General features: G+C 36.9%; 1 protein-coding gene across 2 annotated transcripts in view; it reads right to left on the bottom strand.

Moving 5' to 3' along the window:
* The window catches only part of ndnl2 (necdin-like 2), a 93,492-nt gene extending 70,061 nt beyond the window's left edge, over window positions 1–23,431 (bottom strand). The window contains exons 1-5 of one of the 2 annotated variants that reach the window (XM_028813710.2): window positions 23,235–23,431; window positions 22,589–22,655; window positions 10,287–10,412; window positions 10,130–10,193; window positions 6,567–6,646 (exon numbers count right to left, since the gene is read on the bottom strand). In XM_028813710.2, the coding sequence (XP_028669543.1) occupies window positions 6,567–6,646; window positions 10,130–10,193; window positions 10,287–10,412; window positions 22,589–22,642 (324 nt within the window). In that variant the 5' untranslated portion in view covers window positions 22,643–22,655; window positions 23,235–23,431. Of the gene's footprint in view, window positions 1–6,566; window positions 6,647–10,129; window positions 10,194–10,286; window positions 10,413–22,588; window positions 22,656–23,011; window positions 23,035–23,234 lie in introns of those variants that run through there. The other variant, XM_051934182.1, reaches the window with a different exon arrangement.
* Between the last annotated feature and the right edge of the window lie 3,893 nt (window positions 23,432–27,324).

Raw genomic sequence — 27,324 nt, 5'->3', positions numbered from 1 at the left:
TGTTTTTACTTTCTCATATATGAAGTATAGAGAAAGTACAGTAATCATGAAAAAATTCTACCTTGATATTTTGATGAATCTTTTGACGTTATAGACTAACCAGTGTCCAACAATACTGTTTTTTGGAATTGTGTGTGTGCATGTGTAAACACAATAACTCAAAAACGCAACTAGATAGATGGATGAAATTTGGCATGTGGTTGTTACACCATAATTATAGATCTGTATTAACTTTTGGGCCAAATCCATCACCAGGAAGTGGTACTTTACCTGAACACATACTCTTTTTTTTTTTTTTTAATACAGCTGCAGAGTTTGATTTATTCAACTTTACTTTTATAATTGTTCAATATATTATTAATTGGATTTGTTGTTGATGGTTCCTTAATGTACATAATATAAAAATATAATCATTGTCTTGCGGTTTACTCCTCAAATATCCATCCCCATATCTGAGTATAAAAGAAAGTCAAACTGAGAGCACTCCTCGATTTTTGAAAATAAAACGGCATTGATCGAGAGACTGACTAGGTCATCATTCAAGATCAGCATATTGTGGCTGACCAATCACTTTTGATTTAAAAACATTGTTTAACAACGAAGAGATACAAACAAAGGTAGAGAGTCTGACAACTGATGAAAAACTAAACATACTAATGGGTTTTTGTATTTATTCCATATTTATTCATTTATATTTTTTAGTTCATATTCACAACTCAAAATACCTGATATTGTGAAAGTAATCCATTAGCAGAATTATATTTCAAAATATTTGTCTCCCTTTTTTCAATGTTTTTCTCCCTCAAAATAGATAGTTGAAATATATTTTTTGTTCTTAATATCAGCCTTATCATACATATTGCATGCCAGGGATTTTTCTTGCCTTGCATCCAAACCTGCTGTGGTAGGCTCCAGATTTCCTGCAATCCTACTCTGGATAAACAGGTTTAGATATTGTATATGTTGTTCTTAATCTCGAGACACTGTGTCTGTTGTTTTATGCCTGTCCATACTCCTATTACCTGCTCTTACTCTGCTCATTATGGGTTTACTGTCCTTTATGGTGGTCTATTCAAGATTCACTGCCCCTAACCTTGACACTACATGCTTGTTGTTCTTTGTTTCCCTCAATACAGCTAGGTGGGGTCTGCACACTCATTTAAGTCTAAGAGCCCTGTTCTTCCTAAGCCCCTGTGATTTTCATGAAAAAATATTTTAAAAATTACAAAATTGTGTAAAATTGTTCATATTCAGTGTCTAGTTTTGATTATGCTTGTTTTTATCAGACAAAAACAAAACCAGATAGTAAACCAGGCAATGTACTTTAATGTTAGTGGAAGCTTACTATTATTCAAATCTGTTAAGTATACAGTTCTGTCTGATTGTGACATAATACTAACTCCGTAGGCGCTCCATGCCATAATTACTAAAACTGAAACATATATAAAAATAAAATGGAAATGTCTTTGTGAAATAAAAACTAAACTAAAAATACATGATGAAGGAAAACTAAAACTAAACTGAATTTCCAAGTAAGGTCAGAAAAAAATATAGAAATAAAAACTAATATAAAAACGCAAAACTATAATAACCTTGATTACACAGGAACCCTGATCCAGCAGAGCATCTATCAAAGTTGGCACCAACGATGTAGCAACGCTGTACGGATTGTATTTCGGATCAAACATTGTCCCTTTCCCTGAATTCCAAATGTTTCCCGTTTTAGACTTACAAAGCTTGTAAAAACTTTATGCCCAAATCTTGCTCTTTTTGACATGATGTACTGTATCCATGACAGTCTCATGGCTTATAAGGAAAGACTTTCATCGATGCGGACACCACTGTCCGGAATGTAAATACACCAAAATTTTGCTACAATGGCCTTTTATATCTCACAAATTTTCTTCAGTCTGGGTGCTGGATGGTTATTCTCATAGTCTTCATTGTTGGAAAAGTGCAGATATTTCATAATTAGTGAAAACCTGCACTCAGACATAATTTCTACAAAGAATAGCAGCACTGACAGCATTTTCGCAGCCCGAGTGATTTTCGGTTCTAACGCTTACATAAGATGCAGCTGTACAGTTGCCTGAGTGACACAGATCTAAACACTAGCGTGGTAAATTGCTCGCAGACTAAAGTGTCTTTAGCTGTAGGTGGAGGTCCCATTTTACTTATGGTGCCAAGCAGAGATGTATTGTGGTGCATCAGACTATTAGCCAGCGAAAGCACTGTGAAAAAGCTGTCTGTTGTTACGGTGGTCAATGCTGCTCTTGGTGAAAAGAATGGAGATAAATGCCATCAACTCAGAGGAAGAGACAAGTTCATTGTACCACGTGAACGTCACTGACAGAATAAAACTGAATAATAAAGCACCAGCTTTTACAAGCAGCCAAAATTTAAACTGGGTGTTCTAGACTCAAATCAAATGTATGTTTTTATTATATTAATAATAATAATAGTGACTCACTAATAAAAACGCGGAGTGCCCCGACTCTAACCCGTAACCTTTGGATTATTAAGGCGGCAGTTCTTACTTCTGCACCATCCAAGAATACATATCTACTTTCTGTCGATTGACATTTGAACTTGGGTTTTTAACTCATTGACAGCAACATGGGATAGCACGCTGCTTGTGCTGATCAACACATTTGCAAAACAAAAGATGCTGATGAGGAGGTGTGAATGAATTTAAGGTGGCCAGGGATTACAAGTTTTTTCGTAGGCTTCAGGGATTTTAGTGTTAAGAAGAATGGATTCTAAAACACATGCATATCTCTCTCAGTTATAGTGAAGTGAAGCTTGCTATATGGACATTAACTCGAATCATTCAAGTTGTATGTTTTCTTCTCTATCTGACTACTAGGACTTAATGCCCAATTTCTCTTTAAATAAACCCAACTTATAATTAAAGTTTAAATGTCTCAATGAAACCTGCCTTGCTTATCAAAATCTTCTGCCCCAGTGATGAATGCAATAGCAAGCTGTGCTTGTTTAAGTGAATATTTGTTTAGCTCTTTCAAATGTAGGGATGGGGAAACCAAAGGTTTAACGATGAGGGAGCCGAAGGACATAAGCATCTCTCTGGCTCCTGGTAAGGTATTGAAGCTTAGGTAGCCAGCTTTGACCATATTACTAAAAGGTTTGTTTTGTACAACCCATTCAAAGGTAACAATTATGTACAAAGAAAACAACACCTGTGCATCAAAGCAGAAGTGAAGCTCTTGAAGTGGCTCTTGGTCTTTGCTGAGGTAGTTTGAAAATGTAGACCTTTCAGAGGAACCAATGTGATTCTCCTGACAGGAGTGTGGCTCACAAATGAGTTGACTGCTGGCCCTTCCTAAGGTTTTGACGCTGAGGTAGCCTGCCTAGGCCCTTGCAGTCTGTGATGAGAAACTGTCACAAAGGTAAGAACTGTGGAGTGTATGCATAAATCAAAGCTAATAATTTAGGCTTTTCTACCAATATAGTATTTTGTGTGAAAACGTTTACACAATACAACAGTCAAGTTAAATCTGTACAGAAAACAGATTCTGAAACCTGATGAAACAAAGCTGCTAGTTGCTTAGCATGATACAGTGCATCCAGAAAGTATTCACAGCGCATCACTTTTTCCACATTTTGTTATGTTACAGCCTTATTCCAAAATGGATTAAATTCATTTTTTTCCTCCGAATTCTGCACACAACACCCCATAATGACAACGTGAAAAAAGTTGACTTGAGGTTTTTGCAAATTTATTAAAAATAAAAAAAATTGAGAAATCACATGTACATAGTATTGAGCAAAGGCTGTGAATACTTTTGTCAATGCACCTTTGGCAGCAATTACAGCCTCAAGTCTTGTTGAATATGATGCCACAAGCGTGGCACACCTATCCTTGGCCAGTTTCTCCCATTCCTCTTTGCAGCACCTCTCAAGCTCCATCAGGTTGGATGGGAAGCGTCGGTGCACAGCCATTTTAAGATCTCTCCAGAGTTGTTCAATCGGATTCAAGTCTGGGACACTCAAAGACATTCACAGAGTTGTCCTGAAGCCACTCCTTTGATATCTTGGCTGTGTGCTTAGGGTCGTTGCCCTGCTGAAAGATGAACCATCGCCCCAGTCTGAGGTCAAGAGCGCTCTGGAGCAGATTTTCATCCAGGATGTCACTGTATATTGCTGCAGTCATCTTTCCCTTTATCCTGACTAGTCTCCCAGTTCCTGCCGCTGAAAAACATCCCCACAGCATGATGCTGCCACCACCATGCTTCACTGTAGGGATGGTGCCAGGTTTCCTCCAAACGTGATGCCTGGCATTCACACCAAAGAGTTCAATCTTTGTCTCATCAGACCAGAGAATTTTCTTTCTCATGGTCTGAGAGTCCTTCAGGTGCCTTTTGGCAAACTCCAGGCGGGCTGCCATGTGCCTTTTACTAAGGAGTGGCTTCTGTCTGGCCACTCTACCATACAGGCCTGATTGGTGGATTGCTGCAGAGATGGTTGTCCTTCTGGAAGGTTCTCCTCTCTCCACAGAGGACCTCTGGAGCTCTGACAGAGTGACCATCAGGTTCTTGGTCACCTCCCGGACTAAGGCCCTTCTCCCTCGATCACTCAGTTTAATATTTTTATTTTATTAATTTTTATTGTAATCATTCCATACAAACAGATCAATTAATAACCCAACAAATTTGAAGACTAATCAAACCCCACCCCTGAGAAGGAGAGCTTAGCTAAAGGAGAGTTGCTTAAGGCTTTTTGATAAGGCAACATTAAACAAAAGAAAGGGAGAAGTAAATATCTATGTAAATAAGAGATGGAGAAGGGAGTTAAATGCGGTAATAGTTATTTCTCTTATTCTAAAATAATATTGATTAAATCCTGCCATGTTTTGAAAAAATTTTGTACAGATCCTCTAACTGAAAATTTGATTTTTTCCAATTTCAAATAATATAAAACATCGGTTTCCCACTGACTTATAAGAGGAGAATTAGGATTCTTCCAATTTAACAAAATAAGTCTGCGTGCCAAAAGTATAGTGAATGCAATCACAGTTTGCTTGTCCTTTTCCAATTCAAGTCCATCTGGAAGAACACCGAACACAGCTGTTAATGGGTTAGGAGGGATTGTGATACCAAGGCTGTCTGAGAGGCACTTAAAAATTTTTGTCCAAAATGATGTTAGTTTGGTGCAGGCCCAAAACATGTGACCCAGTGAGGCAGGAGCTTGGTTGCAGCGCTCGCAGGTTGGATCCTGCCCTGGAAACATTTTGGACAGTTTTAAGCGAGACAGATGGGCTCGATATATAATTTTTAGTTGAATAATTCTATGCTTTACGCATATAGAACTCGAGTGAATTCTCTGCTTTGCTACCTTCCACTCCTTTTCTGATATATTGATTAAGAGATCTTCTTCCCAATGTCCTCTTGGATCTTTGAAAGGTAGGGACTCTAATAAGATTTTATATATTGCGGAAATAGTGTTTGTTTCCTCGAAATTGAGCAGTATTTTTTCCAGCATTGTGGAGGGTGCAAGGTGGGGGAAATCGGGCAATTTCTGTTTAACAAAATTTCTAATTTGAAGATAGTAAAAGAAATGTGTAGCTGGGAGGTTGAATTTTGAACATAATTGTTCAAAAGATGTAAATATGTTGTCTATATAAAGATCTCTGAGCATTTTAATCCCAAAACTTTTCCAGGAATTAAAAACTGGATATACTTGCGAAGGTTGAAAGAGGTGGTTCTCTTGCAGAGGTGCCACTGATAAAAGATTTTCCATCTTAAAATGCTTTCTAATTTGGTTCCATATTCTGAGTGAGTAAAGCACAATTGGATTATTAGATCACTCAGTTTAGATGGCCGGCCAGCTCTAGGAAGAGTCCTGGTGGTTTCGAACTTCTTCCACTTACGGATGATGAAGGACACTGTGCTCAATGGGACCTTCAAAGCAGCAGAAATTTTTCTGTAACCTTCAACAGATATGTGCCTCGAGACAATCCTGTCTCTGAGGTCTACAGACAATTCCTTTGACTTCATGCTTGGTTTGTGCTCTGACATAAACTGTCAACTGTGGGACCTTATATAGACAGGTGTGAGCCTTTCTAAATCATGTCCAATCAACTGAATGTACCACAGGTGGACTCCAATTAAGCCACAGAAACATCTCAAGGATGATCAGGGGAAACAGGATGCACCTGAGCTCAATTTTGAGCTTCATGGCAAAGGCTGTGAATACTTATGTATATGTGAGTTCTCAATTTTTTTATTTTTAATAAATTTGCAAAAATCTCAAGTAAACTTTTTTCACGTTGTCATTATGGGGTGTTGCGTGTAGAATTCTGTGGAAAAAAATGAATTTAATCCTTTTTGGAATAAGGCTGTAACATAACAAAATGTGGAAAAAGTGATGTGCTGTGAATACTTTCCGGATGCACTGTATATCATTAATTAAAAAAGAACAAATTGGTATTAGCGGGCTCCTTTCAAAAAAACGTTAGGGGGGGCGCGATTAAAACTCGGGTCACAAATACTTAAAGGTTGAGAAACACTGACTTAACTAAAGAAGAAAGGACTAAAAGAACTTCTTACCTGCCCAAGAGTACGATCCACCCGTTTTAAAATCTCACTGTAAATTGTCTTATATTCTTTAAGGACATGCTTTACAATATCTAAAATAAAGGAACAACCACAATGTCAAAGAAATATAATAGGCACAGTAAAAAATCTACTCTCAAATTAGTTTCAAATAAGCATGTCAGCATGACTTGAACAATTTTAAAGATCACACTTCTAAAAAGCTATACAAGTGACAGTTGTATATGTACCATGTCACAAACGGGGGGATTCTCAACAGTCACTCCAATTTACCTGGGAGCATGTTTACTATATGGTGGCTGTTTATGTGCAGGGTTATCTTTACACATTTCTTTGCTTATTTTTTTGCCATTTTTATGTATTATTCATTTTATTTCTGTGTGCATCGAGACTAAGCCAGGTAGCCTCCTTAGTGTTACATTTTTCTGCAAAAAAAAAAAAAAAAATAAACCATGTAAAAAGCGTTACATTTTTCAGCTTCAAAAATGACATTAAATATGATCTTTCTACTGTAAAACTTGCAAAACACTAAAAGTACAAAGTGTGGAAAGTATAATGATAGAAATAATAATGAAATTACTGTATATACTGTCAAAATATGTTTGTGTGGTATATCTTGAAGCATGGTGAAATACACAATCCATTGTCACAGTCATAACAATTTTAGTGTGATTCCTTGCGGATTGTTTTCCAGGCTGATCTGCTTTTGAACAGCACACTGCACATGTGTGATTGACACAAGTGTCACTTTTGGATTCATCAGAATCACTTTCGACTTCACTGTCCGCTCCAATTTCATTGCCTGAAGACAGATTCATTCGGGCCTGACGCTTATGCATGACACACCTATATCATTTCCTGAGCAATGCTGTTGCCACTTTTACAGCCCAAGTAATCCTTGGGTCTAACACCTGTGCGATGCGTCTATACAGGCCGAGAGATGATTGTGACTAATACTTTAAGCACTGTTTAAGAGCCCAAGTGACGCTCGGATCTAATGCTAAGAAGGTTCTTCCTTTTATGTAAGCATTCTTTATTGTGCTCTTTGGCAAAAGGAAAGGGTACCTGCTGTAAAGCAAAATGATGTTAGACATACTTATGATATATTTTATACATAAAGCAAGGTTAAATCTAACAGTAAAGGACTGTACTATAGGAAGTGGGTATATACATAACATATTGGTAAAGAGGGGTAGCAAAGACTTAAGGAATATTTTTCAGTTCAAAATATGGTTTTGATTTCCTCTCCCACCTCCTCTTAATTCTGCTTGTACACATTACCGTAAAGATTTTAATAACTGTCTTTATCTCACTGTATACCACTTTCATATCTTACAGTAATGTCAATAGAGCCTAATGGTTTATATAGTGCCTGACATGAATGAATAGCTGAATTTTTACTAACTCAGGAGGACATAAAGTACCTTGTGGTAGCGTAATTAATCACTATAGTTAAATAAAAGGACAAAAAAAAAAAAACAAATAAAAGTGAGGGGACCCTAATGTATGCCAGGAAAAGTGGGGATACTCTTGTAGAGTACAGTACAGATATACAATTAGTCATTGGTTCAAAAATTCTTTGCTTCACTTTTCCCTCCAGTTTCATTCATTCTGTGCATACATTGTTTTTACAAAAACTATTGAAATAAAATCCGTTTTTGGTTTGTACACACACAATTTTCATAATAATGTTACAAAGTGCAATTCATAACTGACTTAACTGTAAAACTGAATTTATACTGAATCAAACTGTAAAACTGAATTTATACTGAATCAGAGGGGAAAACAAAAACCTTGATGGGGTGAAATATCATTACTCTCTACTCAAAAATACCAACATATCCAAGAAGATTATTGGGCCTAACCTCAGAAAGGGTTAACAGCTAGATTCCAAAGTAACTTCTTTGATATGGAACACTAAAAGGGGTCAGGGTGCTGGGGGACTAAATTAATTAATGCCTTTAACATTCTCAGTAACAATTTTATGAATTTCACATATACATACAGGCATATGAAATGTCCTGGCCCCCCTTTTCTTTTTGAGCATGTCACTTTCCATGCACAGAAAATCATGGTTTTATGTTAGTTCAAATCAGACAAAAAGGAAACGTTTTAAAATGAGGATCTAGAGCTGATGCTTATTGACAGTGGCATTGAATGAATGAAACATAAAAGGAAAAGATCCGGTCATCATGACTGACAATTCCACTAATATGATTTGAACGGTGCAACGTATGGAGATATTCATGTCGGCTGCTTCGCGCAGAAGCTCACTTTGGTATCGCAGGCAGCTCTGAAAACTCCAACAAAACCCACCTGCTTAACCGGGTGAGGCGCATTGCAAACTTTTTCCACCTTAACAGTACAGCTAGCCACGTGCTTAAAGAAAACCAATGTTTATTTGACTTGCCAACACACATATTTGTGATTGATGCGGTCACACAAAGAAACATTCATTGGGCATTGGAAGTGCTAGAAAGGTTTTTGGAACAAAACCCAGTCATCTGAGCAGCTCTGCATACTGTATAGGTAGCAAGGTTGCTACCATTGTGACTGGCATGCAGCGAGATTGTCTGCAAAACAGTTATTAATGTAGCAACATACCATTGTCACGAAGGAATCTGATATCCTGGATGTTCAGCTTTCACAAGAGAAGCCATGTAAATTAAATTCATGGATACAGGGGTTATGACTGTCTTTCAAAAGCTGTTAATGATAATGGAACATCTACCATAACATTTTGCAAATTCGTCATGCAAACAGAACAGCACTTCAAGAGAAGGTGTTGTACTTGTAACAATGAGGGCAGATGCACATATTTATGTAGCCTATTCAGTTCTTTTACAAAACCCATTTGGGATGTGCAAATACAGACTGCAGCCACTGGACTATGTTCCAATGTAATTGATTCTTTAATTTGAAGAACACAAGCAATAGAAAGTCACATATAATCTAAGCTTTTGCATTCATTACCTGTGGCATAACTGCTATTGAAATGGAAGACTAGGTTGACTATTGTGCAAAGAAAAGTCAAAACAGTAAACGTTTGCTGGCTATGGTAAAACTGACTCTAGTTGAACTTGGAAAACCTTCTTTTGATACCGGCATTGTGTAATCTGTACACAATATATATATTACCTAAAAACAAATAAGGCTTATCCATTGTTTGAAATCAGTAGGTTCCTCAACTGCACCTAAATCCACTTATGGGGAATCACACCACTTGTGTGTGCATCGAATCTGGAGTCTTTTGTCAAACTCAGTTACTCAAAATGCTGGTGTTTAATCTGCTCCCATCAGCACAATTTCTGCCGAAGTTAGCTCCTTTATCTGATGATCAGATCTATTACATGATTGATCTGTCGGGCTCCAATACAAATGTACCATACACTTCACATAAATACACTCATTTACAGTTTTAAGACCCCACGGTTAATTATAATCTTTGGGGGTTACTATGCCAGGAATTACAACACCACACTGAAATCCTTGGTTTTCTTCAGGTTACACTATGCTATGGAAAATAAATATTAAGAATTTCTCAGTAGTTAACTCACCAGCTCTTTTGATTGGCATTTTCTTCTGGTCTTTAATGAGAATGAACTGCAGTACTTCAGCCATCTTAATAAGCAAATAAACAAATAGATAAATAAAGACCAAACAAAAAAGATAAAAAGGAGACATTGATGCACACCAGGTAAACAACTAACTTACCTTACGGTCTACTTGCGCCACAGTGAGTCTTGAAAGACTCTGCTGAACCTGAGATGTGCTTGGCTCTGTCAGAGAAACATCCTCCTCATCACTGTCAACAGCTTCATTTCTTGCTACCTGGGACAGCTATAAAATATATATAGTATTAAAGTGCCTCTTGGGATTCAGGGAAAAGTGCTTCTAGGCCACTCTTGGTGAAAAACAATACACAGGAGACAGACTTGACAGCTATTAAAATATAATCTTAAAAGTTTTTTTTGGATTTTTACCAAAACAATGCTGTAACAATACACTACCGTTGTTATATAAGAGAGAAACTCATTTAACAACAAATTTTAAAAGCATTAACACTTTTCACCATTAATCCAATGGCTAATTCTTTCATGTTCTAATAAACTCAGAGTAAATAGGCAGATTACAAAAAAAAATTTTTTTTTTCAGCATTTGGTTTTCTAAGTTTTATAGCAATTAAGCTGTAGTCCTCCTTTACGTGAGGTATTACAACAGTTGCTATGAACTTCCTGTAGCAAGGCAGGCTTTACCAAAGAGGGAAGACTAGAATATTAGCCTTTACATTAAAGAAACTGGAGTCCTGAGAAAAGGAAATCAGAGCAGTCATCCTGTACAATTAGGCAAACTGCAAGAAAAACTACTTTAATGAATTCAGACCTTTTCATTTTGTCTTTTGAATTAAAATGGACACTGCTTGAATTTGGGTACTGAGTGAGCTTGTGTTTAGAAAAGCTGCTCACCTTTTCAATAAGAAGAATGAGATGAAGGATTTGATCAAATTGCGGCTTAGTAAAAAAAATAGGCTTGTTAGCCTAAAAACAAATTTAGTCTATTTTACTAGGTTAGCCTTGTAGCTTATTCACAAGATGTTTACCAAGATTTGTGGGATTTAAGGATCTGAACTGTGTTTATTATTTGCTTGTGTGTGTCATACAGTATACATTTTGTTAAGAAACAAGTACTATAAAATTAAAATGGCAATCCATGTTTATAATTACACTTAAAGAATTAGGAATGTCTTAACTGGTACACTGTTAAATAACACACACACCAAAATATAGTAAATGCATATTCTAACGTCAAAAAAGTTCAATTAATGATTAAAAATGACTCATTACTAGAAGTGCATGTATATTACATTTAAGAAATGTTTAATGAGCAATTTGATTTAATGAATCAATGTTCAACTGTGTTATTTGTTACACAAATGGTGAAAACGACTAAGATCAGCTTTGTTTCCAGTAAGTTCATTACAGAAGAAATTAAACAAGACAACTTGTAATAATGAGAAACATTTTCTTTTATACCTTCTGTATTATGAATGTTTTTCTATCTATATAAAAATAAATTTCTTTTTTTTATCTCTTTACAGTCTGCCCCATCTCAAACAGCAGCCAAAGCACTCCGACATGGCACTTATTTTAAAAAACTGTGAGAAATTATCTTAACAGTGTGCTTTACATAAAGTTGAATAGTTTGCCATCAAAATGATATATTGCACCTATGAGGTATAATTTTGGACAGGGTCAATTCAATGGGATGGTCTTTATCTACTAAACAAAAAAGAGGAGTGTTAAAGCTTTCAAACGCTACCAATCATTCTTACCCATGCCATGTGGGATCTTATGTATTATCCCAAAATATGGCAGCAAAACTGCCTGTTTGACCGATTAGAGTACCATCCAGGCTGCAGTCATGTGATCTTAAATCACAGGCTGCTGTTTATCCCACCTGTTACTATCCTGAAGCTGTTACCCATAATCCCTGTTGTGGGGCATCCAGTAAATTTAGTCTTGATACAAACCTTAAATTAATTGATAACCAAAAAATAAGGTGTATAATTAGACCAAGGGATAAAACCAGACCCTCCAACAGGGGCATCTGTAATAGAAATTTACTTCAAATTAAAACAAAAAATATATCACCAGTTCAGAAAGAACCATGCAGTTTTAAATGTTGCTTATTGAACATTCACTCTCTTGGCACTAAAGCCGTTTTGATAAATGATATTATATTAAGTACAAAATCTGATCTGTGTCTTCTCACTGAAACCTGTCTTAGTAAATGTGACACTGTCCCCCTAGCTGAGGCGTCACCAGATGGCTACTCGTTCCTTCATAAGTCTAGAGATTCTGGTTGAGGAGGAGGACTTGGAATAATTCACTGTAGCAAAATGCAAATCACTTCTAAAAATTTAGGCAACTTTGCATCCTTTGAGGCATTCATTTTAAATACAGTATTATAACAGATTCCAACACAATTATAGTGCTAGTCTACAGACCACCAGGGCCATATTTATTGTTCATGACTGAATTCAGCAACCTTCTATCTGATATGGCTATAAATTATGATCACGTAGTACTAATGGGGGATTTTAATGTACACAATGATGTGGAAACCGACACTTTAAGCAAATTTTTTACTTATTTATTAAATTTAATAGGATTTTGTCAGAATGTCAAAGGTCCAACTCATAATCATAACCACACATTAGATTTAATTATAACTTACAAAGTTGATATTCAAAATTTTAATATTATTCCATTAAATGAAGTTATTTCCAATCACTACTTAATTACATTTGATTTAGTCCTGCCCTTGCCAACACACTCACAGATTAAAACAAAGACCGTGCGACATCTAGATTATAATTCTGCTTCAAAATTTATGGATACTTTGAGTAAGTCGAGTGTAATTGTGGAAAACAATTTAGATCAGCTAACATCACATCATAATGTAACCTTGAGAGACCTCTGGACACAGTGGCTCCCCTTAAAACAAAAGTGATCAAAGCACATAGAAACTCTCCCTGGTTTAATGAAAACACTCGAGCTCTTAAATTAGAGTGTGGAAAACTGGAGAGCAGATGGAGAACAACAAAGCTACATGTCTTTCAAATTGCATGGAAAGAGAGTGTTAACAAATATAAAAAAGCCCTCTTTAAAGCTCGCTCAAAATATTATTCTACAATAATAGATAGCAATAATAAAAATCCTCGGGTACTGTTTAGAACAGTGGCTAAATTAACAAATGGAAATTCAGATCAACAGTGCAAAATACCAGCACATATTAGCAGTACAGACTTTATGAACTTCTTCAATGAGAAAATTAAAAATATAAGATCCCAGATCTCTGCATCACGGTACAAACCAAATACTAGCTTAGCAGACCCTGTCTCACATTGCATTCAGAACTTTAATAATTTTAGTCATGTAACTGAGCAGGAAGTCTTTAATTTCTAAAATGAAGCCCACTACTTATTCCCTAGATCCAGTGCCAACAAAACTAGTAAAAAGTGCAATGGATGTTCTTGCAGCGCCTATTATCAATAGTTCATTATTGCATGGCACAGTACCTGATGCACTAAAAGTGTCAGTCATTAAACCATTACTTAAAAAGTCAGACCTAGACCCACACATACTAAATAATTATAGGCCTATTTCAAATTTTACCATTCCTCTCAAAAATACTAGAAAAAGTAGTCACCAGTCAGCTTCAGTCACACCTTAGGCATTACAGTTCATTTGAGAAATTCCAATCTGGTTTCCGCACTGGTTATAGTACAGAAACGGCACTAACACGGGTTGTAAATGACATTATGATATCCTCTGATGAAGGAAACTCTACTGTAATTATGTTGTTGGACTTAAGTGCAGCATTTGATACCACTGACCATTCTATTTTACTACACAAGCTATAAAATGATGTGGGGCTTACAGGCACCGTGCTCGCTTGGTTTAGTTCTTATTTATCAAATCGATTCCAATATGTACAGAAATGTGCTGACAGTACTCCATTATACACAGAGTTCATAATGATGTCCCGCAGGGCTCAGTACTGGGACCTTTATTGTTTTCACTTTACATGCTTCCACTGGGATCTCTCATTAGGAAACAATGTTAATTTTCACTTGTATGCAGATGACACCCAGTTATACCTTTCATTTAAATCAAATGAAGTTTCTCCAATGTTGTCTTTAATTAGTTGTGTTAGTGAATTAAAGGAGTGGATGAATGAGAACTACTTGTCTTTAAACAAAGATAAAACAGATGTCAATTGTTGGAGGGAATGACATCGATCATAAAATTTTGTCATCATTTAACTCAGTTGGAATCCCCATTAATTATGCTGAATCAGCCCGCAATCTAGGAGTTAGACTTTGACTCTAGCATGTCATTTAAAGCGCATATTACAAAGTTTTCCAAATCATGTTTCTTCCATCTTACAAATATTAGGAAATTAAGGCGCTTTCTAAATAAACAGGATTCTGAGAAAATAATTCATGCATTTATCTCTAGTAGGATTGACTACAGCAATGTAGTGTTCACTGGATGTTCAAACTGTTCTCTATACAGCCTCCAGTTAATCCAAAATGTGGCTGCAAGAATTATTACAAGAATAAGAAAATAGGAACACATAACTCCAGTTCTTAAATCCTTACACTGGCTCCCGGTTAAGTTTAGAGCGGATTTCAAAATCCTCCTTTTAACATATAAAGCATTAAATAGCCAAGGTCCGGCTTACTTGTCGGAACTTATGACTTACAAACCAGAGTGCACATTAACATCTCAAGATGCCGGTCTGCTTAGGATTCCAAGGATTAATAAAATAACAATGGGAGGTTGAGCTTTTAGTTACAGGGCCCCTAAACTGTGGAATGGCCCGGCTGAAGAATCACTACGTCAGTTTAGCATATCCTGACTAGAGCTGCTGATTAACTGTACAGACTGCATTTCTGTCATTAGCACTAAAACATAAGTAACTTGATAGTTAGAATTGGATACTAACCCTCACCTATTCTGTTTCTCTCCTCGGTACTCAAATGTGGCACTTGGTGCCTCGGCCCACCTGTCAAGTTGTTTTGCCTGCCTAAGGTAAAGTCATCCCTGATAGAGGATCGCAGGAATCATGGGAAGGAGGGGTCCTTTCATCAGATTGGCTGAACCAGCACTACTTCAGCCATGGAATGGCCAAATGGTGGAGGCAGCTTGATGGATGAGGTCTCCAGGACTCTAAATATATCCAAATCTTCTTATGTGATATCATTTACTGTTAAATTCTGCTACGTACTTCTAAAATTTTTATTTTTACACTGTATTGAGGATTTGTTCTGTTCTGTGTATTGTCCCCCTTCTTTTTGACACCCACTGCACACCCAACCTACCTGGAAAGGGGTCTCTCTTTGAACTGCCTTTCCCAAGGTTTCTCCCATTTTTTCCTACAAGGTTTTTTTGGGAGTTTTTCCCTGTCTTCTTAGAGAGTCAAGGCTGGGGGGCTGTCAAGAGGCAGGAACCTGTTAAAAGCCCATTGCGGCACTTCTTGTGTGATTTTGGGCTATACAAAAATAAATTGTATTGTATTGTATGTGGTTCACAAGTTAAGAACATATGAATATGACCAATTCAAAGTCTGCCTTTGCTTGTTACCGCTATACACACACACACATACATGTACAGTGCATCCGGAAAGTAATTCACAGCGCATCACTTTTTCCACATTTTGTTATGTCACAGCCTTATTCCAAAATGGATTAAATTCATTTTTTTCCCCCTCAGAATTCTACACACACAACACCCCATAATGACAATGTGAAAAAAGTTTACTTGAGATTTTTGCAAATTTATTAAAAATAAAAAAATTGAGAAAGCACATGTACAGAAGTATTCACAGCCTTTACCATGAAGCTCAAAATTGAGCTCAGGTGCATCCCGTTTCCCCTGATCATCCATGAGATGTTTCTGCAGCTTAATTGGAGTCCACCTGTGGTAAATTCAGTTGATTGGACATGACTTGGAAAGGCACACACCTGTCTATATAAGGTCCCACAGTTGACAGATCATGTCAGAGCACAAACCAAGCATGAAGTCAAAGGAATTGTCTGTAGACCTCCGAGACAGGATTGTGTCGAGGCACAAGTCTGGGGAAGGTTACAGAAACATTTCTGCTGCTTTGAAGGTCCCAATGAGCACAGTGGCCTCCACCATCTGTAAGCAGAAGTTCAAAACCACCAGGACTCTTCCTAGAGCTGGCCGGCCATCTAAACTGAGCGATCAGGGGAGAAGGGCCTTCGTCAGGAAGGTGACCAAGAACCCTCTGTCAGAGCTCCAGAGGTCCTCTGTGGAGAGAGGAGAACCTTCCAGAAGGGCAACCATCTCTGCAGCAATCCACCAATGGTAGAGTGGCCAGATGGAAGCCACTCCTTAGTAAAAGGCACATGGCAGCCCGCCTGGAGTTTGCCAAAAGGCACCTGAAGGACTCTCAGACCATGAGAAAGAAAATTCTCTGGTATGATGAGACAAAGATAGAACTCTTTGGTGTGAATGCCAGGCATCATGTTTGGAGGAAACCAGGCACCGCTCATCACCAGCCAATACCATCCCTACAGTGAAGCATGGTGGTGGCAGCATCATGCTGTGGGGATGTTTTTCAGCGGCAGGAACTGGGAGACTAGTCAGGATAAAGGGAAAGATGACTGCAACAATGTACAGAGACATCCTGGATGAAAACCTGCTCCAGAGCACTCTTGACCTCAGACTGGGGCGACAGTTCATCTTTCAGCAGGACAACGACCCTAAGCACACAGCCAAGATATCAAAGGAGTGGCTTCAGGACAACTCTGTGAATGTCCTTGAGTGGCCCAGCCAGAGCCCAGACTTGAATCCGATTGAACATCTCTGGAGAGATCTTAAAATGGCTGTGCACCGACGCTTCCCATCCATCCTGATGGAGCTTGAGAGGTGCTGCAAAGAGGAATGGGCGAAACTGGCCAAGGATAGGTGTGCCAAACTTGTGGCATCATATTCAAAAAGACTTGAGGCTGTACTTGCTGCCAAAGGTGCATTGACAAAGTATTGAGCAAAGGCTGTGAATACTTATGTACATGTGATCTCAGTTTTTTTTATTTTTAATAAATTTGCAAAAACCTCAAGTAAACTTTTTTCACGTTGTCATTATGGGGTGTTGTGTGTAGAATTCTGAGGAAAAAAATGAATTCAATCCATTTTGGAATAAGGCTGTAACATAACAAAATGTGGAAAAAGTGATGCGCTGTGAATACTCTCCGGATGCACTGTATATTTATTTACATTTATGTAGAGTGTGTGTGTGTGTGCACATGTGTAATATATGTGTACAGTATGTATGTGTAAATATTACACTCAAACTGTTTTGAATTGTAAATACTTGTGTGTTCTTTATAATAGTTCTTGTAATTGAATGGTTTTGCACAACTGTTTGTAATACAGGTTTTTTTTAAACTCTTGATCAAATTTTCAGTATATTGTTTTCTCTTCTTAGGACATTACTTTTATTATTTCAAATATTAATGAACTTATGCTATTACAAGGGAAATTATAAATTGATGATGATAGTGGTATATTTCAGAAAAAAAACTAAGACATTTTAGAATTTTGCAATTTGTTTTGCACTATAATTTAGGCATGCAGTAGAATTCTCTTTTTTTACTGCTTCAAAACTTTACAAATTACTTGCTAGCATTTCATGACTTTTTTCTAGTTGTTTGTATCTATCTGGACATGTATTCTGTGATGCCTTTGTGGGGTTTGGAAGTATACTCCAACACTAATGACAAGAAATATTCAAATTGCGTTTTTTGGTAAAAACGGGTTTTGCAAATTTATAGTGCTGTAATTTCTAGTCCCAACATAGTCCCTTCACCAGATGTATAAATTCTGAAACAGCAATTCTTGGCCTTCATTTGGAAATCAAGTACTTGTGCTTTCAGTAAAGAATGTTCATAATGTAGGCATTTATTAAACACAGCAAAAGCTAAAAAAAAAAAAATCCTGTATTTTTTTACTACTTGAACACAAAAATGGACATGTTAGCTGTGGATATTTCATAACCATTTTTTGGTTATTGCTGACACACTATGCATTACTTAAATGGTGTTTGGTAGCTTATTCCAACATTTATGCTAATAGGAATAAATATTCAAAGAGTATTTTTTGTAAAAACTAGGGGGCTCTGCCCCCTGCTCGCCAACCCCCAGGTGGCGCTACACGTTAGCCACTTAGTGGATCTGCCACTAGCATATGGGGAAGCAGATGTACAATTTAAATAGATTGTAACAATTCCCATGAAAATAACATATACATAATAGAACTAACTATTTCAGATTACAGCGAGTAATTAACATAGTACAACATAATAAATTGAAATTGAAAATTATGTTTCATGTTGCGTTAGAGGCAGGGATGTGGAGTCAGACAATTTTGAGACGGGGTAGGAGTCGACAAAAATTTACAGACTCCGACTTCTAATAAATTTAAATTGTAATGAAAAAAAATACAACAAGTTCAAATGTCCCATTTCACAAACAAAAGTCATAATTAAGAACTTCTCTGATGTAAGAATAAAGCCCAGTGCATAGTTGTGTTACTACTAGTGTGAAGTTCAGCGGAGCTATTATACAACCTTGCTATTAATGTTAGATTTGTTGATGAAAATAATAAAACAATAACGCAGACCTTGGCAGTAAAGGACACCCAGGCACATAATACCACTGACTATCTTCAAAGGTTAGTGGAGGGTGTTCTAGAATATTTTGAAATAATTAAAAAGGAACAGACTCTATGTATTGTGACAGATAATTCTTCTAATGTTAAGCAAAATTGAAAAAATGAATAAAGTAGATGAAGAAAGAAAGAAACAGATTAGAGGAAAACAGTTCTGCAAGTATTGGACAAAGTGAAATCGAAGAGAATAGCGAAATTTTGGATAACGTTGCTGAAGAAGCATCTAAGCTTACTACTATTCAACATATGCATTGTGCTGTTCATACTCTGCAACTTGCAATAAAGAGATGGATTGAAAGATCGTCATGCAGCTACTCTAGTTGGCAACTTGAGGCAGTAACTGTTGCAGCCAGGGCGCCTAAAGCAAATGCTCTTTTGAAAAGACGTGCAAGAAAAGGAGCCATTTTGGACCAAACAACACACTGGGGAAGCACTTATTTGATGGTAAAGCATTTGCTTGAACTAAAAGACTTTCTTGAAGAACTGGACAATGAAAATGTTTTATTAACTGAAAGGCAGTGGCCACAAGTAAAATACAGTGAAACCTTGGTTCACGACCATAATTCGTTCCAAAACTCTGATCGTAAACCGATTTGGTCATGAACCGAAGCAATTTCCCCCATAGGATTGTATGTAAATACAATTAGTCCGTTCCAGACTGTACAAACTGTATGTAAATATATAATCTTTTTTTTTTTTTTTTTTTTTTTTTAAAGATTTTTAAGCACAAATATAGTTAATAACACCATAGAAAGCATATCATAATAGTAAACTAAATGTAAAAACACTGAACAACACTGAGAAAACCTTGAACAACAAAGAAAACTAACATTGCCGACCCGATCGCTGTAAACACTTTTTTTAAATGAGTTTTAAGCACAGGGAAAAAAAGGAACATTTGAAAAATCTGTAATACAAAAACTAACCATAAACCACCAAGAAAACTAACCTTGCATGAGTCGAGTTCTGGCATGAAGTGAGGAGGAACTGGGTAGAAAGCAATCCGGTCTCGTCGCAGTTGAAGACTTGTTGCGGGATGTAGTCTTCGTCCTCCACTAATTTTGTGAAATTTTTCACGAATTCTTTCGCAGCTTCAGCGTCGGAACTAGCAGCCTCTCCATGCCTTACCACACTATGAATGCCACTTCTCTTGCAAAGCTTTTCAAACCATCCTCTACTGGCTTTAAATTCCTCACTTTCGCCACTCGTAGAAGGATAGTTTTGCAGCAAATCGCCATGAATCTTCCTGGCTTTCTCGCGTAACATCGCCTCACTTATGCTATCCCCTGCAAGTTGCTTCTCGTTCAGCCACACTAGCAACAGTTTTTCCACCTCTTCCAGCACTTGAGGCCTCTGCCTGGTTAACGCTGTAACTCCTTTTGCAACATCAGCTGCTTTAATAGATTCTTTCTGCTTTAGAATAGTCGAAATCGTAGATTTTGACTTCTTGTACTAGGCGGCAAGATCTGTAACATGAACGACGCCACGCTCATACTTTTCAATAATTTCTTTCTTTACTTCGATTTCAATTTTCTGCAAAACTTTCTTCTCACCACTCTTCACTTGCTTAGAAGCCAAGGTTAACTGCAAAAGCACACGAAATACTGTAGAGCACAAAGTTCACAGGTAAAGCACGCACGTCTGACTGAGAACAATGAACAGGGAGAGGCTGAACACGTGCTTAAATACAGTAATCGGCGTGTACGAACCGGAAAGGAAATGAAATAGAGCACAAAGAGTTCACAGCGAAAGCACGCACGTCTGACCGAGAACAATGCAACACGTGCAGAAATCATCGGCGCGCACAAACCGAAAGGGAAACTGGCTTGTTCGTATACCGAGTGTGTGGTTGTGAACTGAGGCAAAAGTTTGGCAAACTTTTTGGTCGTAAATCAATTTTTACGTGTACCGAGACATTCGTGAACCGAGGTTCCACTGTAACTGGAAAGTCTACTTTCTTACCCCTTTACTGTCATCAAGAGGTTGCAATATGAAGATTTAACACCCGGTAAATTTTTCTTAGAATGGAAGAGCTTGTTTTATTGCCTGAATAAAAGTGGAGGGTTAATAGCTGATGGCATTGTTATCTTCAATGAAGGAAAAAAGAGAATTTCTTACTGGATAATCAAATCTTCTTAGCTGCTATTTATTTTGATCCAATGAACCGAATTGAACTGAATGAATAATAAAAAAATATAAATATATATATATATATAAATAAATAAATCCAGTTGTAATATATATCCAGTTGTAAAAATTCTGAAACAGAACGGTCTCCCCTTCACTTTGAGGTACTCAATATGGATATTGAGTTAAGTATGGAGAATCTGTGACCAGTTAAGTCATAGTAGCACGAAACGGACAAAACTGAAGTGAAGTTTAGAGGGTTAAGGTAATTTTATTTATTTTAGCATTTTTATGGTCACAATAAGTTCACAGAATTTCTTTTTGTCAACAAAAAATGAACAGTTAATGCAAGTGACCTATAGTTTAATTATAAGAACATCAAAGTTATCAGTTTAATATAGCACATAAGGCTTCTACGCAACTGGTTATGTGAGAGCTTAGTGTAAAGGGTTTGTGTTTTTTTTTTTTTTTTTTTTTTTTTTTTTTTTTTTTTAAAAGGGATTTAAAAAAATGCAATCAGCCAATTCAGTAACATGAAATCAGTGATTAGTGCTGATCTTAAAAAAAGACTAACTGGAGTATTCCTAGTACTAAATCATAATAAGATGTTCAGAGTTGGTGTGAAGAGTAAGCTAGTGTGAGGGGATATGGGAAAAGTCATAAAGAGCTGAAGGTGTTCACTTCAGCCTTTTTTTTTTTTTTTTTTAAATAAAAAATGAACTAGACATTTTCCTAAACATTTTATTTTGAGGAAGGCTGGCATAAATCATTGACTGGAGAAGAGTAAAACCCTTCAAACTGCACAGGTAAGGAAATAGTGAAAACAGTGCTAATAAAATGCATTATTTGTGCCACTTTGTATAAGTTGCTTACTAGTTAAATAACATATTTTAAAAAATAAACTTGCGAAAGAATTAAAATTAGTAATTAAGCAGAAAGCAAATAGACTCTAATGCTCTTAGTGCAAGGCAGCAATGATCATCTTTTTAATTCCAAACAAAAGTAAAAGTTGCACTATTGTTAATTTCTGATATTTGTCAAGAGTCTTTCATGTTTGTTTTGTCCCGATGCAAGATTGCACAACTAGGAATTGTAGAAAATGGTGGAGCGATTATTACTAAATTAAAAGTCTATTAATTGAAAATAAGATTTTCCTTTCTTTCTTACCCTAACTGCGAAAATCACTATTAAAACCTTCACTAAACCCCGGTATGGAGCACTTGGAAATGCATCTATAAGAGACCACAAATGTATGGCACCAATCACACATTTCAGAGGTGCTGTGTAAATGGTAAATTATTATTGCTTTAAAACGTGTAATCGTAATTTATTTTTGTGTGCTTTACTATAATAGTATATCATCCTGTAACTGCACCACACCTATCAAAGCTGTAGGCGTTTTTTACGCGTTGTCATCTGCATTTTTTTATTTCTTTAAATTAACTGCAAAACTTAAAACAACACTGTCCACTATCATCTGGCTATATTCCTTGCTATAAAGTATGCATCAAGCATGCCTATTTTAATCATCTGGCGAATTTTCTGCCTACTATAGGTTTCTTTTTTGGTGTGTGTGTGTGTGTGTTTTGGGGGGGTTGTACAACTTTGAAACAAATATTTACATACCCGATTAGATTGGGCCTGCGACTTCTGGCTTGAAGTTCTCTTCTTTTGGGACATGTCCAAACTACGTCTAAAAAAACAAACAAACAAACAAACAAACAAAAACACAACGTCACTAAATTTCAAGTTTACGAATAATACATTAATCGATACAAGGTTGGAACAATTTCACTGTTTAATTCAAGAAACAGCAACGGAAGAATAACACTCCCCAACAGGTTATCTGTATCCAGCATTTCTGATCCGCCCGGGTAAATTATACAATGTAATTTACTAATAATCTTCTTGCTAAAAAGAAAGACAAACACACCAAAAACAGTCTGGCACTGAAGACCAAGACGAAACATTCATATTTTGCGGTCTACCAAAACATTTAAACTCTGAACACAAAATAGTTCAAACATTTCATGGCTTTTATCATTTTACCTAACTCACGTTTGTAAATAATGGCAGTAGAGTGATAGATAGATACTTTATTAATCCCAATGGGAAATCGGAGTGTTGTTACACCTTGCCTGATGAAGGGGCCTTAGCTGCCTCGAAAGCTTGCATTTGTAATCTATTTAGTTAGCCAATAAAAGGTGTCATTTCACCCTACTTTTTCCTGTTTGTAAATAATATTAAAATTATGAAAAAACAACAATCTTACCTCTACTATTTCGCAGCGTATCGCCACTCGTTTTATAATTACAATAAAAAAAATAAAATAATCGGAAATACAAAAGTACATTAAAGACACAACACTTTATACATCACTGATTCCTCATTTTGAATGGACCCCGCTACGCAAATGTAAAAACACGCTAATTACGTCCAAATACCACCGATATGAAGCGCGTGCATAAGCTAGAATATCCGCGTTAAACTTTAATGGCAGCCATCTTAGTAAGGTTTTAGTAGTGGGTGTCTATGCAGAACACTTACCCAAGTGGGCGGATTTCAAGTACTGGAAGTGTATTACAGTGGGCGGTTTCAAAGCGTTGTTCTGATTGGCTAAAACAAACACTGGGTGGATTTCAAGCGGAGTAGGTGGGTTCCATTGGAGTTTCTGATTGGCTAAAACGACAACTGGGCGGATTTCAAGTTAAGTATCTGATTGGCTGTGTGACGGGACTTCTTATCATACCGGAAAAAGAATTTTAGTCTGGATGTGTTAGTGATGGGAACTCCGGCTCTTTTCAAAGCTTCGGCTCTTTTGGATTGGCTCCTTTTAAAGAGCCGGCTCTTATGGCTCCCGAATGGCTCTTCGTTTAGCATCACTTGGATGCTTATATTTTAGCCTAATTAAGCAATTATGAATGGTTTGTGTATAGCCTAAGCAATTTCTTATTCATTGTTTTCAGACATTACGTATTTTATGCATTTTTTCATTACAATAAATACACAGTTACTATTGTTTAACATTTTAATAAAAGCTTTAAATGAACAACTTAACGCAAAACCACAGCAAACAAATTAAATAAAGGCCAAACTCAACAACAACAACACAACACTATGACTCTTTGAATAAACGTTTTTAGGCCAGGTTGGCATTCAGAAATGCCAGATGCCTCAACTTAGATGGGCTGATGCGATTTCTCCTCTCCGTGATTATTTGTCCTGTTTTTGAGATGACTCTTTCTGAGGGGACCGATGTAGCGACAATGCAAAGTCTTCCTACCATTACCTTAACCAGGCGTGGGTAGACTGCAGCCTTGGCCTCCCACCAGCTCAGTGGGTCTTCAGATCTTTGGATGAGGTGCTCCTCAAGACAGGACCTCAACTCCAGCATAGCATCAGCTGTGGGATTTCTCCTTGCAGTGTCTCCTGTTGCTCTTTCGTCAAAGAGCCTCCACACAGCAGAAGCTTGCGGTTCCTGTGAACATGCCCCTGCTCCAATTTCTTCCTCTTGGCCCTCTGATGGAGGAGCAGACAGGCTGCTGGGGTTGCATCTTGCTGCTGCTGCACTTATTCTTTGAAATGCCTCATCCACAGCTCTGTTGTCATTAAATGCTACTTTTTTCCAGAGCAATGGTTTCTGAAAGCACAGTGTTGTACTCCATCCTCAGATATATAGTTATGGAATAATTGTTTGGAACAAAGTTTTTCTGCTAGGGAGAACATACATGGGGTTTAAGGCCTGTACAAAAGTTGTAAATCCTCTGTCCTCCACAATGGAAAATGGTTAAAAGTCGCTAGCTATCATTTTAGCCAGCTCCTCATCGACACTTATTTGTTTGTTTGGCGTCATTTGTTTTGGAATAAATGTGCTTATTTTGGTTTGAACTGAAGATCGTGTTATACCAGCAGTTTTCGGTAAGACAGTGGATGCTGCAGCAGAAGTACTTGGCTCTTTTCCAGGGTCAGTGGATGGCAGGAGAGAGGGCACGCCCTCCTCCAGTTGCACGGATGGGTGGGTGGTTCTTATATGTCTGTGCAGGTTTGTTGTTGACCCTGCTCTAACGATTATTTTCATATTACAAATTCTGCACTTAGCTTTGCAGTCTCCAATATCACTGAAAGGCAGTCAGATGCTGCTTCTTTTTCGGCTTTCACTCAATTCTTCACTCTTCTTTTTTTCTTCACGATGCGCTTGCATTTAAATCTGGCTCCTCGTCTGTCGCAGCGACAGGTGCACAGAGCGTACCTGGCCTGTACCAACACTCGCTGTCTTCGGAGCGTCTGTCCCCCTTTCTTCTTTCACATAATGGTACGATCCTAGTCCGATATGTCGTTCGTGAACGAGCCGGCATTATGAGCCAATGTTCTGTGTGCCCATATAAATAAAGTCCCGCCCCTGCCGATGGGTGTAACATATACGGTGTATATACCATTCATGCCAAGTAATCTGTTGCTTTTGTTGACATAGTGTGTAATAAATAAACTGTTAATTTAATGTGCTAATTACAACTTGTTTATTTTGCTTTTTTAAGCTATGGAAAAAAAGTGGGAAGAAATTTATAACTCACAAAAGGAGGGCTAATGGATGTGTTGACCAGTGAGTCTGCCATGAGAACTGCAAAGATGGACATAGCCTGTGCTCTCCTTGAATACAGAGGTAATACAACGATATGATTCACATACAGTAATATACAGTATTTTATCATACAGTTCATAAGGATTCTTCTGCAAAAGTTCTGTTAATGTGAAAGGAGCATCTCAATGTTCTAAGGTCCAATACTTGTTTGTAATGATATCTGATTAACATCTTTGATATTGCATTTTGGAAAACCTAACATGATGCAACACACTTTCAAATTTTAAGTTAGGTTTGCTTGAAGAATTATTTTGTCAGAAGCCGCAAATATTAGCATACTAGCAATAAAATAATTGAAAGTAAATTAAATATTGAGTGAAGATTATTTTCTTATTTTGAATAACAGCAGTGTGTTACACCTAACACTACTATTGCTTTTTCAAAATACTGAAAATTAATCAAATGACTGATGTTAAAGCTTGTGTACTAATGAGAACAACTGTGATTATAGGCAGTGCAGAAGGTTATTGCTTGGTTTGTTCCAAGCTGGAAGATGATCCCAACAAAAGCACAATTGAAATGGTAACAATATTTCAACATGTACCATCCACAATAATATAATATCCTACTATGCTCATTTTCAGTCTTCATAATTTTGTTCTTGGTGTCTAGTAATATAACTTAACAAGTAACATATTAACTGCTTCTACACCTGCTTGGCCGCATCGGAAGAAATAGTTAATTGAATTAGTCACTATTATTACTGTTTCCATGTTCAGACTAATCGTTATGTTTTATTTTTCAGGTGCAGTGTGATATGTGCAGTCGCTGGGCACATTTTGAATGTGAAAAATACAATGAAAAAATTGAAATAACATATGTTTGTAAAAAATGTATAGATAATTATTGTTCTTTGGTCTTTGTTGTTGGAGTGTTTTATTGTTCACAAATGTATGTTAATTAAAGCCTTTCTATTCTTCCTATGATGTGCTATTGTTTTATTTGAAATGCCCTCAAATAAGGTGCTTTATGGACCTTAAAAGTTTCACTTAATATGTTCAATAGAAAATATTACACATACTTTATAATGTTGTATGTAATACAGTTGTTGTTTATTTTGTTATACTATACTGTACAGTATATAATGTGTCAGCTTTGCAGTATATTTCAGTCCTTGGAAATGTGTTACTGATGTACCCATATGCATTATGAAGGTAGGATGTTTAGTTAGTGTTATTTACCCCATCGAGATGATCTACCCATATGCATTATAAAGGTAGGATATTTAGTTAGTGTTATTTACTCCATCGAGATGATCTATCCATGTGTATAATAAAGGTAGGATGTCTAGTTAGTGTTATTTACCCCATCGAGATGATCTACCTGTGTATAATAAAGGTAGGATGTTTAGTTAGTGTTATTTACCCCATCGAGATGATCTACCCATATGCATTATAAAGGCAGGATGTTTAGTTAGTGTTATTTACCCCATCGAGATGATCTACCCATGTGTATATTAAAGGTAGGATGTTTAGTTAGTGTTATTTACCCCATCGAGATGATCTACCCATGTGTATAATAAAGGTAGGATGTTTAGTTAGTGTTATTTACCCCATCGAGATGATCTACCCATGTGTATAATAAAGGTAGGATGTTTAGTTAGTGTTATTTACCCCATCGAGATGATCTACCCATGTGTATAATAAAGGTAGGATGTTTAGTTAGTGTTATTTACCCCATCGAGATGATCTACCCATATGCATTATAAAGGTAGGATGTTTTG

The sequence above is a fragment of the Erpetoichthys calabaricus genome, chromosome 11, assembly GCF_900747795.2.
Source record: "Erpetoichthys calabaricus chromosome 11, fErpCal1.3, whole genome shotgun sequence".
Taxonomy (NCBI): Eukaryota; Metazoa; Chordata; class Cladistia; order Polypteriformes; family Polypteridae; genus Erpetoichthys; species Erpetoichthys calabaricus.
Note: the sequence above shows the minus strand (reverse complement) of the source record. Positions and strands in the feature narration are given on the sequence as shown.